Here is a 17,628-nt window from a genome sequence, read left to right as displayed (position 1 = left end):
ATATCTTCCATGACATACCCACTGGGTAACTAAGTAGTGCGACTAAGGGCAACTCTTATCTTAAAGTACCTTTGAACAATTTAGCTGGACTTGCAGTGTCAAGTCATGTCATTGGAAAAGTGTAGCACTAGCTAAAGTTCTGCTGAAATTGGGTTTATGTAAAATCATTTAGTAATACATGAATGTCATCAAATGAGACTCAAAAATACGATTTCAGGAAGATAATTATTTAAAATTTTGTGTTAAAATGAAAGATTTATTTATTCATTATGTTAGCGAAACAGCTTTATCAATAGTGGATGGAATGCAGTAATTGACAGAATGGATTCTTGCAGTCCTCCATAGCCTTCAAGGTTGAATCGTATTCTTACCGGAGTCAAAAGCCATTCTTTTTATTTCAGATCAGAAAAGTGCTTTCATCTTATTTCCATTTTTATATCTAGTAATTCATTATTTTGGTTGTGTAATATCCAGTTCAGAAATGATTTTGACCTCTCTTTTCCTTCAGCTTTCAAGATTTTGATGTTCAGGGATCGCGCCGATGCAGCTCAGATTGGTTAACAATTGGAAGCTACAAGAATATTGAAGGCTATAGAGCATGTGGCTCCTCCATTCCTTCACCATACATCTCTTCACAGGATCATGTTTGGATCAGATTTCATTCAGATGACAGCATCTCCAGAAAAGGCTTCAGATTAGCCTATTTTGCTGGTATGTTTCAAATGATACCTTATAGAATTTCACAGTTTAATTTTTTCTTTTCTGATTTAAGGACTGTTTCCTTATAGTAGGAAATAGTATATGCATTTTGTATAGTGAATTCAGAGCTTATTGAAATAATGAATATTGAATATTCAAAGCAAGAATTACAACATTCACAATAGTAAGCAGAATTAATGATTTTGGAGAAATAAATCACAGAATCACAGAATTGCAGGGGTTGGAAGGGACCTCCAGAGATCATCGAGTCCAACCCCCCTGCCAAAGCAGGTTCCCTACAGCAGGTCGCACAGGTAGGCATCCAGGCAGGTCTTGAACATCTCCAGAGAAGGAGACTCCACCACCTCCCTGGGCAGCCTGTTCCAGTGCTCCGTCACCTCACTGTAAAGAAGTTCTTGCGCACATTTGTGCGGAACTTCCTATGCTGCAGTTTCCAGCCGTTTCCCCTTGTCCTGTCTCCACTCACCACTGAAAAGAGTCCGGCCTCGCCATTCTGCCCCCCACACCTTAGATATTTATAGACCTGGATCAGGTCCCCTCTCAGTCTTCTTTTCTCAAGGCTGAACAGACCCAGTTGATCAAATCAATTAATACTGGACAACTGGAAGAGGTCTTGGTTGTTGCTTTTAACATAGCTTACACTTCGAATTTTTTCATTAGAATAAAAATAGTTTGTTAAATCTTTGACTAGAATTCTAAGTAGCATGTCAAGAGAGAGAAGAAATTTTGTTGTTATTTGGATTTTTAAATAATTTCTGATGGAAGTATATCATATTTTCCCCATCTTTTGAAAGTATACTCTCTTTAGAAAATAGTAAAATCCTATTCAAATGATAATTACTTTAACCAAGTACAGCTGTGGTTTTGCATGCATGATTTTTTCTTAGATAATTCAAGCTCAGATAGTCTACTTACCCATGGAAGTAGTTTGAGAGTGTTCGGAGAGGGATTTTTGCTGTGATAACTGTTGCCCATGGAGAGAGTGAGAAGCCAGTCATTGGTTAAGACTAGTTCAAACCTTTCTTGTGGCCTTAGGTGGAAGTAGGATTTTACTTAATAGCATGATCAAGGTGTTCCATGTCCTCCTGATCAAAGAAATTAGATCAGATTCGTCTTTGTTTTTTAATGTTTTTATGTTCTCTTGCTCATGCATGTTTATACTCCATTTTCTGACCTGCTTCAAATCTCTGCATACGTACATTCAATTCCTCTCCTATGTGGAACAATTCGTACTCTTATATCTATCCATTGCTGTTCAAGTTCAAGAGTATTCCACCAAGCTTCAACAAAGGCACTCGTGTCTTAGCGTAACCCAGGTTTGTTCCAGTTTTGTATTCTGCAGCCTTTCTAATGGCTTTATTTGCCCTGTCAGAGCTCCTTCACAAATTTTTAAGTTTCCAGGAGGCCCTATCCTTCTCTGTCACCCAGAACCTGTGATAAAGTATCCTCTATGCTTCAGGTTTTTGTAGTTTTGGGAGTAGTGCAGGCATGTCTTTGCTGACTTAGCTTTCAGAGTAACATTCCATCTGAGTTTTGCTTACAATCTGACAAGAAAACATGACAGAAAAAATTACTGCCTAATGAGTAATCCTTCAGTAACTGCTCACTGCCCACAGGCATGCTGTGATTCCATGGGAGACATTGGCTTCTGCTTGGCTTATGTGCAGTACTCATTGGCTCAGAGAAAAGGCGATATGCCTGCCATGGAGGGGCTTTGAAAAGAGGAATATTTTGGATATGGGTGGGGATTGGGTGGGGAGGCAGGCCACAAGCTTAATAAGAGTATTTGAAAATCCTTTCTTATCTTTTTCTACACTATGCTTTTTCTTTCGTTAGGTTACTTGATTTTTTTTCTTGTTAGCATCATTCAGTATTACTCAACACCTCAACACCTGGAGATGTTTAATCTCCAATGTTTCTGAAGGTCTTTTTGAAAGTGTGTGTGTTTTTAAAAATGATTCATATGAAACTGTAATTTGATCTTGGTCTATATGGTTGATAAGATACTTGAGAAATACTTCATATTTGAGGTGGTAGTATTATGTTTCACAGATGAATAATCTTCTGATTGTTTCTCATTTCCAGTGTGAAGACTCTGGCAGTGCTAACCAAGGTTTTGCTGTGCACTTAGTTTTTTTGATTTTTCCTCACTAGTGTTCATGCAGTGAATAGCATTTCATGAGGGCATCCACTGTCCTCTGGGCAATGTGTTCCAGTGCTTTGCTATCCTTATCATAGGAAACTTTTTTCTTATAACCAATCTGAATGTCCCCTCCTTTAGTTTTACACAACTTCCCCTTGTTCTGTCATGAGACACTGCTAAAGATTCCGTCTCCTTCCTTTTATAATCTCTCTTTAGATACTGAAAGGCTGCTATCAGATCTCCTCTGAGCTTTCCGTTCCTCAGGCTGAACTGCCCCAGCTCTCTCAACATGTCTTCATAGGGGAGGCATTCCATATTCTGTGTCATTTTTGTGGCCGTCCAGAGTCTCCTCTGGACAAGCTCCAGTGGGTCCATATCTTTCCTGTACGGAGGACACCACATCTGGACACAGTACCCCAGGTGACGTCTCACCTGCGCAGAGTAAAGGGGGCAGGATCACCTTCCTCACGCTGCTAGCTGCACTTCTTTTGATGCAACCCAGGATACAGTTGATTTTCTAGGCTGCAAGGGCACTTTGCTGGCTCATGTCCAGCCTGCCATCCACCAGTACCCTCAGATCCTTTTCAAGAGGACTGCCCTCAATCCTTTCATCCCCCTGTTTGAATTGGTAGTGGGACTGCCATGACCCAGGTGCAAGACCTTGCATTTGGATTTGTTTAACCTCATGAGATTCACCTGGGCCCACTGCTCAAGCCTGTCTAGGTCTTTCTGCACAGCATATCCCATCCCTCAGATGTGTCGACTGCACCCCACAATTTGGTGTTGTCAGCAAACTTGCTGAGGGTGCACTTGACTCCATGTCTGTGTCACTGATAAAGATATTAAAGAGTATTGGTCCCTGGAGGACACCCCTTGTCACTGATATCCATCCAAACATCGAGTCATTGACTAGCATTCTCTGGACTTGATCCTTCATCCAGTTCTTCATCCATTAAACAGTCACCCGTCAAATCATACCTTTCCATTTTGGAGAGAATGATGTTGTGGAGTACTATATCAAAAGCCTTTCTGAAGTCCAGTTAGATGACATCAGGGCTCTTTCTTTGTCCGTTAATCCTCCTGCATTGCCTACAGCTCACCATGCTACTTCTCCAGTAGATATCTGGGTGGTTGAAGTCCCCCAGCAGGACAAGCGATTCTGATGGTGATACCTCCTGTAGCTGCAGGTAGAAGGCCTCATAGACAGGCTTTGACTGATCTGGTGGTGTGTTGTAGACACTGATCACAAGGCTCCATTTGCTGCCTCAGACTCTAACTGTCCACCAATAGACTTTCAACTTGCTCGTAACAATTTTGCAAGGCCCACTATTCATGTTCTATTCCCTTCCTGAGGTAGATAGCAACACCTCCACCCTTCCTTCCTCACTTATCCTTTCTGAACTGCTTGTAGCCATCGATAACCACACTCTGGTCATAGGAATCATCTCACAAGGTTTTAGATATGGCAACTGTATCATGTTTTCTAGTAGCACAGTAGCTTCTAGCTCCTCCTGTTTTGCTTCCCAAGCTGTTTGCATTTGTGTAGAGGCATTTCAGCTGGGCAGCTGGTCTTGCCACTTCCTTGAAAGATATAATTCCTTAATTCCTTTTAAGCATTTCTGTTGATTTTCCCCATTGCCTTCTCCTGTTGCCCCAGCAATTACTGCCTCATCGTCATAGGATTTTGTATATGCTGCAGTGTTGGTAGCACCTCTCAAGGCAGTGGGTCCTTCCAGGCCCCTTCTAGTACCCTGTCCCTCTAATATAGCTATGCCATCCCACACCTCACCATGGGAAGGCTTGCTGTCTCCCTTGCCCCCTTCAGACCTAGTTTTAAGCCCTTCTAGCTTTTCACCAAGGATCCTTCTCCTGTTTGAGAAAGGCAAGCCCCATCCCATGCCCACAAACTCAGTGACTTGTAGCCCATTTGGTTGTAAAAAAACCATCAAAGTTCTGGCAACAGCACCAGCCATGAAACCAGATATTTAAAGATAAGATTCTTTGATTTGTTTCTGTATCCTTACCCAATACATGAGGCGGAGAAGAAAAGATGGTCTGTGCATTCAATTCATTCAGCTGTTGTCCCAAGTCCTTCTTGATTGCCCTTGATCCACATGTGAAGCTGCTTCATCTCTCCCTGTATGGAAAAGCACTAAGGGGCTGTGGTCTGTCAGCCATACCAGGCTACATAATTTCCTGGTGAGATCCTTCACCTGAGCCCCAGAAAGACAGCAACCTTCTCTAAGAGGGTCTGCTTGACATGTTGGACTTTCAGTTCCCTGTAAGGAGGAATCACCTACAACTAATACCCATTTCTTCTTCAACAATGTAGTCTTGATGTTGGGGGAATGCTTTTCCTGGTTTGGTTTTGTTAATTTATGTTGTCTGTGTGGGCTGTTATCGCCCACAGATGAGCCTTCCACCTCTAAGGCCTTCTTGTTGTAGAGAGGCACCTGGGGGCAGTGGAGCAGGCAAAGAGGATTTTCCTTTGCAGTTTTGACCACAGATTTGCCTCCATCCACTCTTTTCCTTTGCATTCTTGCTTCTAGCCTTGCAATTTTGTTCCTTAACCTGATGGGATACAGACTGCCTTGGGTTTTGTATGAAGTATTAATACTATTTTTGTATTAAGTATTAATACTTGGTATTTAATTCATACGAATAATTCATACGAATACATAATTCATACATAATTCATACGAATGCTTTTCTGATGGAATGACTTTAGGATCATTGATTAAAAATGCTAAATCAGAGTCAAGTAGGCAGTTCTTTTCTGGGCAGTTCGAAAGCCTACAAAAAGAAGAGCTTTGGTTGAATTTGTCTCCTGTTTCATTACTACAGTATTCCCACGAATATATACATTTCCATATTTTATCTTTCTACTCAATGTTTTTCCAGGTTCTTCAAGACAGAAGCAGTGAGTTAGTGCTGATCGGTGCTAAGTTCACCAGTTCTTAAGCATATGATACTGTATCTCCCTCCACCCATGCCCCATGGTCACAGGACTGTCAGGATGAATCTAGGAATTCACATGTGCAAGTTTCAAATTCACAACCCAAGTTCATCCTAAGTATTTCTCATGTTAATACTGTGTATGTTGTGTGTGCTTGAGTCAGGGCAAGATGGTCATATCACAGAATTGCAGGGGTTGGAAAAAACCTCAAGAGATCACAATGAGTCCAACTCCTCATCATTTATGGTAGATCTGTTATTGTGTTTTAATGAGTTAAGCATTTTAAAAAACTTCATCACTGGCAGCGCATACTTTTGTTTTTGCTCTTCTCTCATATTATCAGTAAATTTGTTCACTTGAACATTACTGAGTAGTGGTCATGACACTTGTCATCTTATTGATTCCATTTTTTTCCCATATTCTTTATTTAAAAAACCCTTAGCACTTGTGAGATCTTTTGGATGCTGATGTTTCATGTTGTTTTTTTTTTTTTTCAATTGACTATTTCAGGGTAGCAGATTTGTTTTTAATGTTTTCCAAGATACTGAAATAGAGAACAGAGATGTGACATGACTTCAGTTATCAGAGCATATTAGTTGCAGCAAGGAAAATCAGAACTATATATATGAGGATTCTTATCATTTTGTATGGTTCAGCATTAAAACTTTGAAAATACTTGATTGCACCCTGAATCACCCAATCAAACTTCAGTGAACCTTGTTACAGACAGGTGATATCCAGAAATCCCTTCCAATATGAACCGTTTTGTGGTAAAGCAATGTGGAACCTGCTTCTCCTGGGGAAGTCTGCTTTCCATTAAGTTTGTAATGCTCCCTTTCCTGATTCTTTGTTAAAAAACCCTAAGTATACTGTTGTTTAGATTTAGAATGTATTTGTCCAAATCACTTCTAGACTTACTGCTTTGTAGAGCCATCTGCATGGCAGATGTTTTTTAGATGTTTTTGTGGTAGATTGACAATGGCAGTTTGTGTTACAGCCAGTTTTACAGACTGTACAGTAATTTTTAGAAACTGAAGTGATTTTAAGTGATTTAGGGATATTTCACTCAGGTAAGTTGCTACAAAGCTAAAATAAATTGAGGCATGCTTCAGTTCAAATATGGATGGAACCTTCATAAATGAATCCCGAAGAAAAAAAATCTTGTTTCTAAGTCTGGTAGTAGCCAGTATACCATATTTTCATAAATCAAGGTGTCTCTTGACTTTTTTTTTTTGGAATTTTTTTTTTTTTAAGCATGTTTGTTGTACCATTACTTGCATCCTTAACTTTTAAAGCATAGTTTTGTGCTTAGGCGCATTGCTGGAGGAGAGGCAAGAAAGGGAAGAGAGTAACAGGAGAGATAGGGTGGTGATAATAGGTGATCCTGCAGCTGTTACGATCTATGGCACGAGATGTTTTTGTGCAAGGTACAAAGTAGGAGCCTATGAAAACAGGAGAGAGGACTATCTGCTTTTACAGGGAAGGTTACAAGAAGGTAATTGATACTGCAGGACAAAATGTTTGTGTATTCGGAGTGAAGGAGGAGAGAAACAATCTTTTAACTTTTTTTTTCTCCTGTTTTAGAAGCCAAGTTTCTCAGTCGGTATAAAAGAGCATTGTTTTCCTGTACAGGTTAAAGCTATTTGACTGTGAAAGTAGCTAAGAATGAGGCTCCTGCTGATTGAACTCAGACTTAAAAGATGTTTTATCCTAAAGCATATTGAAAGTTGTAATGATTTACAGAGATTTAAAGTAGTTGTTTTGCTATTCCAAAATACCTGATGTAACCATAGAGTAATAGGAAGTACTAGAGAGAATACTTTTGTAACTTATTCTTTCTTTGCCCCAGGAAAATCTGATGAACCAAATTGTGATTGTGACCAGTTTCATTGCGCTAATGGGAAGTGTATTCCAGAATCTTGGAAGTGTAATAATATGGATGAATGCGGAGACAACTCTGATGAAGAAATCTGTGCCAAAGCTAATCCTCCAACAGTTTCTTCCTTTCAACCTTGTGCTAGCAATCATTTCCAGTGTCTTTCTCGCTTCACCAAGCTTTACACTTGCCTTCCAGAATCTTTAAAATGTGATGGTAACATCGATTGTCTTGACCTTGGAGATGAAATAGACTGTGAAGTGCCAACGTGTGGGCAGTGGTTGAAATATTTTTATGGTACTTTCAGTTCTCCCAATTATCCTGACTTCTATCCACCTGGAAGCAACTGCACCTGGCTGATAGACACTGGTGATCATCGCAAAGTAATTTTGCGATTCACTGATTTTAAACTCGACGGTACGGGTTTTGGAGACTATGTCAAAATATATGATGGGTTAGAGGAGAATCCACGGAGGCTGTTGCGTGTGCTAACAGCATTTGACTCTCATGCTCCCCTCACCGTTGTTTCATCTTCAGGACAAATAAGAGTGCATTTTTGTGCTGACAAAGTGAATGCTGCAAGAGGTTTCAATGCCACCTATCAAGTAGATGGCTTTTGTTTGCCCTGGGAAATTCCTTGTGGTGGAAATTGGGGTTGCTACACAGAGCAACAACGCTGCGATGGCTACTGGCACTGTCCAAATGGAAGGGATGAAACCAACTGCACCATGTGCCAAAGAGACGAGTTCCCATGTTCTCGAAATGGTGTTTGCTACCCTCGTTCAGATCGCTGCAACTACCAGAATCATTGCCCTAACGGTTCAGATGAAAAAAATTGTTTTTTCTGTCAGCCAGGAAATTTTCATTGTAAAAATAATCGCTGTGTTTTTGAGAGCTGGGTTTGTGATTCTCAAGACGACTGTGGTGATGGCAGTGATGAAGAAAATTGCCCAGTCATTGTGCCTACTAGAGTAATAACTGCAGCTGTAATCGGGAGCCTTATTTGCGGACTGCTGCTTGTCATTGCACTGGGGTGTACCTGTAAATTGTATTCACTCAGGATGTTTGAGAGAAGGTGAGTAGAACAGCTGGACTCAAGCACTTAGGTTTTTAAATTATTTTCCATCTTTTTGTTAAACTTGAAATATTTTATTTTTAATATTTTATTTTTTGAAAGAAGACAGAAATATTCTTATGGTTACTTAACTATTTGGAGTTAAGCTTTCAGGTGATACCCAAAAGGAAGTATGGAGAAGCTGCAATGTTGGAATCGAGTTAATGTTTCAGTTTGTGTTTAAGAGCATGTTTCTTCTTTTGTAGATTCTGTCATGCCAGAATTATGCACTCCTCAATTTTTTTTTTTTTTATAAAGCAATGTAAGCATCTCTAATGGTGCCTTTTATATTTAACCAAAGCTTTTGAGGAATTTATTGTTGCAGGAGGTTTTTTTGTTGTTCTTCTATGAGCTGGACAGACCTATAGGAATGACTGCAAGAAATTGCTGTATTTTGAACAAATTAAATAGACATTTTGTCAATTAAGGCTCAATTAAACTAATAAAAAAATAAAATTTCATCTGCTGAAGGTTATTATTTTGGAATATAACAGGCAGATGTAGTTTTACTATTAAATATTCATCATAATCTTATGTATTAAGAAATTTCTTTTCTCTTTGAAAGATCATTTGAAACTCATTTGTCAAGGGTTGAAGCTGAACTGTTAAGAAGAGAAGCTCCTCCATCTTATGGACAGTTAATTGCCCAGGGTTTAATTCCACCAGTTGAAGACTTTCCAGTCTGTTCACCAAACCAGGTAAGATTTCAAAAAACAGGCAGACTCATTAAAATTTAACAACACAAAAATCATGCTATTTTAGCTTCCATGTGCTTTGTTTTGTTTCATATTTCCTTTTTTTCCTTTCACACTGATATGTTCTATTAAAGATTAGCTATTGGACAAAATCATATGGCAGTACCACATGGTTTACTTTGCAGGCATTTCTAAATTTCTGTTGAAACAACTCCTTTAATATATATATTTTTAAAAACTGGCTTTTGGTTAAAATAGACTGTTGTAAATGCTCCTATAATGCTCTACTTGAGTTGGTTTTGTGTTATGTGTTGCATTTAATACAGTAAAGTTTACTGTTGGCTCATGTTGGTGAGCATGTAAGAATCATTACTACACCATAAGTGGAGGATTTTTTTCTATTTTGAATGGAACTAATTTCATTACATTTTGCCGTAGATGTCAAGGATCTCTGTTGGAGGTGATATTTAACTTAATCTCTATGTTAAGCAGTCCTGTGTTAGACAGTAACAAATAGTCACCTCTGTTAAATCCTAGGGAGTTTTTGGGAAATTTCTTCTTTAAATCCCAAACTTTTTGAGGCACGTTACAATGAACTCTGGTCTGAAAGCTACAGTGGTTACCTTACCTTCTTGTGAGATTGTCTGTAACAGATGTAAGTTCTGCACTGAATCTGAGGTTCTACTTTTCTGTCATCAGCGTTCCATATGAAAGTTACAGTGTATCTTCTTTTACTTCTCTTTTATTCTAGAGGTCCTCGATTTGGGCGAAAATGAACCTTATCTACTTCATTGCTTTTTTTATTCCCTTTTTTCTTCTGAATGTATCTCCTTTTCATTTCCCTGGTCCTACTGTTTTTTCCTAAAGAGAGTCCAGGCATCTTTCAAACCTGATTTGTTTCAAATAGCCTTTTGCTACACACACCAGATCTTTAATAGTAAAGACTCAATAATTTCTATTATTGAAGACTTTACCTTTAACCTTGCTGATACTATGTAGCTTGGCACAATAGCTGTCTTCATTCTTTTGTTAGATCAGTGCCAGAATACTGCCAACACTTCATTGTTGTTTGTCTTTCCATTTAGGCTTCAGTTCTGGAAAACCTGAGACTGGCAGTGCGATCTCAACTTGGATTTACTTCCATCAGACTTCCTATTGCTGGCAGATCAAGTAACATTTGGAATCGAATTTTTAATTTTGCAAGGTCACGGCATTCAGGATCACTGGCATTGGTCTCAGCAGATGGAGATGATGTTGCCAGCCAAAGTACTAGTAGAGAAGCTGAAAGGAGTAATACTCACAGAAGCCTATTTTCAGTTGAATCTGATGATACAGATACAGAAAATGAGAGAAGAGACACAGCAGGAGCAGTTGGCGGCATTGCTGCTACCTTGCCTCAGAAAGTCCCACCTGCGACAGCAATAGAAGCCACAGTGGGAGCGTGTGGGAGTTCCTCTGCTCAGAGCGGCAGTGGTGGCAGCACAGAGAGCGGGAGAGAAGTGACGAACGTGGAGCCCCCAGGCACGAGTCCTGCACGCCACCAGCTCACAAGCGCACTAAGTCGTATGACTCAAGGCTTACGCTGGGTACGCTTTACGTTAGGCAGATCGAGCTCAGTGAATCAGAACCAAAGTCCTTTGAGACAGCTTGATAATGGGGTAAGTGGAAGAGAAGAGGATGATGATGTTGAAATGTTAATTCCAGTCTCTGATGTAGCATCAGACTTTGACGTGAATGACTGTTCAAGACCTCTGCTTGATCTCAGCTCAGATCAAGAACCAGGGCTTAGACAGCCTTACAGTGCAACACATCATGGTGTAAGGTCGTGCAGTCGAGATGGCCCCTGTGAGAGCTGTGGCATCGTACACACTGCCCAGATACCTGACACTTGCTTAGAAGCAACAGTGAAAAATGAAACTAGTGACGATGAGGCATTATTACTCTGCTAGGTACGGGTTGTTTAGGAAAGATTGTGTACAAGTTGGAGCAATATCTGTCATTGTTTTGTACTTCACAGTTAAAACTAGTTTTTAGTTTTAAAAAGTCCAGGACAACATTATGTTAAAACTATTTTAGACTGTGTGGTTGATTAAACATTTCTTATACTGGATGACTTTATGGAACTATTAGAGAGAACGTTTTAATGGCTCTGAATACACAATGTGTGTATCCAGTATAACCTGAGATTATTCTTTAAACTGAAGTTATCCCGGTTAGTTTCAAATTTAGTCTATTCCTGGTACTGTAGTTCAGAACAGAAACATGGCTGCTCAAGACTTATTTGGCTGCCTGTTTAACCCCGTATTAACAGGTGAATTTGTACAGAATTGTTTTCCTTTAGGAACTGACTCTGTTGTATTATTGCCAACATACTTGTAACTTAATATACTAAATGCTGGTAAGGATTGTTAATGCAAAATATGTACTTTACTTTGAGTTTATACAACATTTTGTCTAAATATTCTTGGATTTCATTTTAATGTGAACTTATTTAAAGGGAGGAGAAGATTTCTCCAGGAGCATTCTTTTTATTTCAGAAGAACAAAAAATGCAGTGATTCATGAATTTTAGATAGATACAATAGATAAACTAGCAAAAGCTTTTATAGCACTGACTTTCCCAAGTGGCAATCTAATATGATACAGCCAAATAGTGCGTGAAGCCCCCAGTCATTAGTCTTTCCAATTTGAAGTGAAAAAGGGCCGAAGATATTACTGTGTGTTAGTTTTTTAAAATATCCAATATGTACAAATACACTACAGAGTAAGTTCCAACTGGTAGTAGATCTTTCCCTAATACAAGGGTATAAAGCTTGTTTGGACTCAAGGGATTTGCACTAAAATCATATTAAGGTCTCTAAATGAGCTTAGTGCACAGGCACTATCACTTTAAGTACTATTATTGTCTAATATTGCAATGGCTATATATTTCCATGGCTCTTTTCTTGGGGTGTTGCATTTTTATTGCAATTGAATTTGCTTTACTAATTCCCTATTTATTCATTGTATTTAAAAACTGGTTTACTTGGTTGCAGACTGGTTGTTTAAAACAAAAAAAAAAACCAAAAAAAATCCCTTTCTGTGTATTTTTTTTAATGATACTTCATGTTGGAGCTAAACAGATTAGTGGAAAAAAGCTCACAACTTCCAATTTTGTGATAAGCAGGTTAATATGTGGTTACTGGCTTGACAACAAGAATCTACACCTTTTAAAAACAAAAATGTCAACTACTGTTTTATTTATTCTTTGCCAGTCTGTTTTTAGTAGGCTTAAAGATCCAGTATGAAATGTATTTGTGTGTGATTGTATGCTATTTATTAAATTTTAAATACTTTGTTGAATGTCATTTTAAAGCATGTTTAAAGTCTTGTGCATTTCTGTCGTGTTATGCTGTCGGGCAGAACTGACTAAAATGTTTTAATATGTATCAAAATTAAATTGAATTTTTGTTATGTTTTTGAGGTACTTTTAAAGATAAATCCATGTCTGGCTTTTTGTTTTACTTTCTGAAAGTCTCATCTCTGAAGTACAAATCACATGCAGAAAAAAAAAGCCAATTGAACGGATTCAAAAGTGTATATTTCTGTCGTCTCCCTCTTCTCTTCATTTACAGATACAGGGATGAGAAAAATAAACAGTTTTACCATCTGGTGGATTTAATTCACAAGAGTAGTAGTAAATTCTGAGTTCAGGACACGGTTATGTAGATTTGTGCTTTTGAGGAACTTATGTGCAATACAGTTGTAAAAGATTTTATTATAAGAACCCACGCGGTTTCAAGTTTCAGAACAGATCACATCACACTGGTACCAGTTCAGGTACAGATTGGCCCATAGTTACACATACCTGAGTACAAGTCATCGATGGCCATTTTTATTCACATTGAATAATATCTAAATCTGTGGGTAATCTTTAGTATGATTTCAGTGGCGTTGCTTATAGAGCAGGCAATTTTGCATATGAATGCGATAACACACTCTGAAATATATGTGAACAGTGTGTCCTGGTATAAAATACTGGGTTTTTAAAGCTTCCTAATTATCATTAGAAAGTGGTTATGGAAATGTTTGTCACTGAGGCAGATACATTTTGAAGAAAAAGTCTTCATAGAATACCTTAGTTATATACACACACAAAGTGATCTACAGTGGTTCCATGAAATGCCCCAACTAGCATGTACCTATGGTTTCCATAATGCAGATGTAAAGTAGAATACAATGTTTAATTTGTTTTAAAGAATAAATGCTACACATTAAACTGAAAAGTTGGATTCGATTGAGAATTTGGAAATTTGTAAATAAAAATAATATTTGTATGAGGCTCATTTGTTGCAGTGATTTTTTTTCTTAGTGATTTTAAAGGGAGTGATAATTCTGATTGGGTTTACTTTTTAACTGAGAATTTTTGAAGTCGTGTTAATTTTATTTAGGAGCTGCTTTGAATTATCATTTTGTTTAAGTGATTTCTGATTTAGATCTGCAATGCTAGGACGTTGAAGAAAATTCAGCATGATTAACTGCGAAGTTATTTTCTGTCGTAAATCTCTTTTAGCTGAAAGCTTTGAAAAATGTAAATTACTGTGATTTTTCTCCTCATGTGAAGCCTTCTAGGTGAGGAAGGAGTCTGTCACTGTTTCTTTTCACATATCGCACTTATTTTTAGTGATGTGATTTGCACTAAAATATTAAGAGGACTGACTGAGCCTCCAGTGTTACCAAAGCCAAATCCATTTTCAGTACGGTGCAACAAGTATTGCTGATAGATCTTCTTTCAAAATAATTCCCAGGAGAAAATACTGGGATGAGTTGTTATGCTATGTTCTATTACCCATCCAAAAGCCAAAGCAGGAACTTGTGTTCAGTCTAGGTGAATCACAGTTCAGATTTGGAGCACGTACTTTTCAATGAGTCTTTATGTTACATGCTGCAGATGAAAGTTAATACCAAGTTTTCCTGTTAAGATCAGTTTTTGCTTCATTTGCAAAATGTGGATGTTTTCTGGCCTTAAATTCCACTGGTGCTGTGAAACTGCTGCAGTCATCTGGAAGTGCTGTACATTTTCCATAAACCTGTTTTAAGTCAACAGCATTAATCTCATGTAGCTGTGATGAGTGAGGTTTGGAAACTGTTTGTTTGACCTGGCTGTCTCTCTTTTTTTTCTTCCTCTCCTGTGAGTTTCTGAAACTAAGTAGTTGGTAACTGAGGACTTGCAGGGTGTCACCTACAGTTTAATTGCTGAAAGTGGGGGTGTGTTCTGAATGAAAGGGGGAGAAATCTCATCACTTTGCCAAGTCACTGGAAGATGGAATACGTACGCAGACTGATACTTAAAACTCGTCTCCTTTTTTTTTCTTTTCTTGTTTAGTGATTGGCTAACTGCTGTTGGTAACTTTTCTATATGTAAGTAAATTGAGCTCTAACTCATTTTCTCCCTTCGTAAGTTTATAGCACAACATTCCTTTCTTGTTGGTATATTTGACCAGTTGAGGGTTTCCATTGCTCCCAGTCACAGTGGTGGGGGAAGAGAACGTGTTCATTAAGATAAAGTAGTATCTAACAAGTTAGGCATGCACAAAACATCGTCCACAACTGATGGGGGTTAACAAGAGAAGAAGCTCTGTGAGCAATTTAGTGATTGCTGTTCATACTTTGAGAAAGGGCATTTATGGATAGACAAACAAAACATAGCTGAACTTTGTAAATACCTTGGCACAGATCATTGTTTCTAATGTTTTCCACCATGAAATCTAGCAGAAGAACTTAGCTCTCAGCATTAGTTCCTCCCTGTGACCAAGACGCATCGCACTGTCAAAGTCAACAGAAAAGGTACAATCTGAAAGAATGTTGCTTGCAATATTTGAATTCTACGTGACAATCATGTGCACTGATGATGGACAGGAAGGGGTAGAAGGGGAGGCAAGAAGATATTATGAGAAGGTAAGTCAGTGTATTTTGATTTTGAATGACTGGAGGATCTAAAGGAATAATGCAAAGTATCTGTATTTGGAGATTAGCAATGGTAGGAAACAATACTAGCCCAAAACACATCTAAATAAATGTTCTGGTTCTTAGCAAGTGACGTTATACAAAATGCAAAGGACAAGTTAATAAGCTTGTTTTAAAAAGTGAGGAAAAGATCCACAAAATAGGGGTATGTTGTAGATGTAGCCTAGCAAGGTTGGGTATCTCAGTTCAAAGCAGAATTCTCAGACTTTGTCACAGCTGTCACAGCAAGTCACAGTTGACCTGAAGTGTCACCGAGTGGTACAATTCCATTTGTACCTTTGTAACCAATTATCTTTGTTTCTTAAATTATGTCAAATAGAGAAATAATCTTTTGGTGTTTCTCAAGGTATAGAAAATTCATTGAAAACAGTTGGTAAAATTCACTGAAAATCAGTGGTATCCTTTTTGTTAATTTTCTTGCATTGAAAACCTGGTTCATGATCCAGTCTTCCTTCAATGGAGGAAAGCTGTTAAAAATGGAAAATACAGTTAATCAGTTAATAATACACGAGCTGTACTTCCTCTCCACTGCTCAGTGTCAGTCTCTAGTTTCCTTCTCAGAATGACACAGAATGGCCAGGGTTGGAAGGGACCTCAAGGATCATGATGCTCCGACCCCCCTGCCACAGGCAGGGCCACCAAACTCCCTATTTCATGACCAGGCTGCCCAGGGCCCCATCCAATCTGGCCTTGAACACCTCCAGGGATGGATGGGGCATCCACAACCCTTCTGGGCAGCCTGTTCCAGTACCTCACCACTCTTCCTGTAAAGAATTTCCCCGACATCCAACCTAAATCTTCCCTCCCTCAAAACCATTTCCCCTTGTCCTGCTGTTATCTACCCTTTCAAAGAGTTGATTCCCCTCCTGTTTGTAGGCTCCCTTTAGATACTGAAAGGCTGCAATGAGGTCACCCTGCAGCCTTCTTTTCTCCAGGCTGAACAAGCCCAGCCTGTCTTTGTAGGGGAGGTGCTGCAGTCCCCTGATCATCCTTGTGGCTCTCCTCTAGTCTAGACAGCTCTCCTCTCCAACAGCTCCCTGTCTTTCTTGTGCTGAGAGCTCCAGACCTGGACACAGTACTCCAGCTGGGGCCTCACAAGAGCCCAGTAGAGAGGGACACCTCCCTGTCCCTGCTGGCCACCCTTCTGATGGAGCCCAGGATACCATTTGCTTTCTGAGCTGCAAGAGCACACTGCTGGCTCATGTTAAGCTTTTCATCCATTAGGACCCCCAGGTCTTTCTCTGCAGGGCTGCTCTCAAGGACCGCTCCTTTCAGTTTGCATAGATGCCTGGGACTCTATCTGCTGCATTTTGACATGCATCTTTCCATCACCATCTTTTTTTTTTTTTTTAAAGCTCAATGCCAGCAAGAATCTTCAGGTTAGGAAAGTGCTGAAGAGTGTGTATGTCTCAGAAGACTTTGAATTCATTATGTCATCATAATGACTTGTAGAAGATGTCTTCAAGGTCTTCTGAAAGTTCCAAACCTCAAATATCTTTTTCTTGCAAACCTATTCCTTAATTTGCAGAATTATTTTCTTTTGGTAGGCAATAGATATGGACTGGATTTTCTTCAGAGTTCTTTATCTTAAATCCTAAGTTACTTAGAAGGCTCTTTGATAGAACTTCTACGGTAGTCACCTGAAATGAAACATTTCCATGTATATACATTTCCAGGATTATTTACTTTGCTCCAGATCACAAAAGCATAAGCATATGAAGCAAGTTCAAGGTTTCAATTAATGGCTTTCTGCCATGTCTCTTATATGAGAAACCTACCATGTAGTATTTCAGGGTGAGTAAACATTACTTAACGGAAAATCTCTCTGTATAGTGCAGAGACATCCACTGATTACAGAATAAATATTTGTTTTAAACTATTCAAAGAGAAGGGCAGAAAGAGTAACATGTTCTGTGGGTCAGTGAAGGTTACAGTGTCAATCAGGACCTCCTCCTTGCAGCATCAAGTTCTCAGCAGTAACTAAGAATATGGGGCCAGTTGTCTTCCTGCAGTATTATAGGAATTATTTCTATCTCACAAGTGATATTTGAGACCATTCTGCCCAGGGACAGATGAGCTCTCAAATATTAAATATTTACCAAATTTCCATAAATGCCGT

At 38.9% G+C, this 17,628-nt stretch overlaps 1 protein-coding gene across 1 annotated transcript in view; it reads left to right on the top strand.

The window, feature by feature from the left end:
- The window catches only part of LRP12 (LDL receptor related protein 12), a 51,101-nt gene extending 37,273 nt beyond the window's left edge, over nucleotides 1–13,828 (top strand). The window contains exons 4-7 of the mRNA XM_042869330.1: nucleotides 509–711; nucleotides 7,669–8,770; nucleotides 9,375–9,507; nucleotides 10,590–13,828. Of these exons, the coding sequence (XP_042725264.1) occupies nucleotides 509–711; nucleotides 7,669–8,770; nucleotides 9,375–9,507; nucleotides 10,590–11,453 (2,302 nt within the window). The 3' untranslated portion in view covers nucleotides 11,454–13,828. The remainder of the gene's footprint in view (nucleotides 1–508; nucleotides 712–7,668; nucleotides 8,771–9,374; nucleotides 9,508–10,589) is intronic.
- The last annotated feature ends 3,800 nt before the right edge of the window (nucleotides 13,829–17,628 follow it).

The sequence above is a fragment of the Lagopus leucura genome, unplaced genomic scaffold, assembly GCF_019238085.1.
Source record: "Lagopus leucura isolate 7727_CA_CO unplaced genomic scaffold, USGS_WTPT01 Super-Scaffold_100002, whole genome shotgun sequence".
In the NCBI taxonomy this organism is placed as follows: Eukaryota; Metazoa; Chordata; class Aves; order Galliformes; family Phasianidae; genus Lagopus; species Lagopus leucura.
The sequence above is the reverse complement of the archived record's forward strand: the minus strand, read 5'-3'. Positions and strand labels throughout refer to the sequence as shown.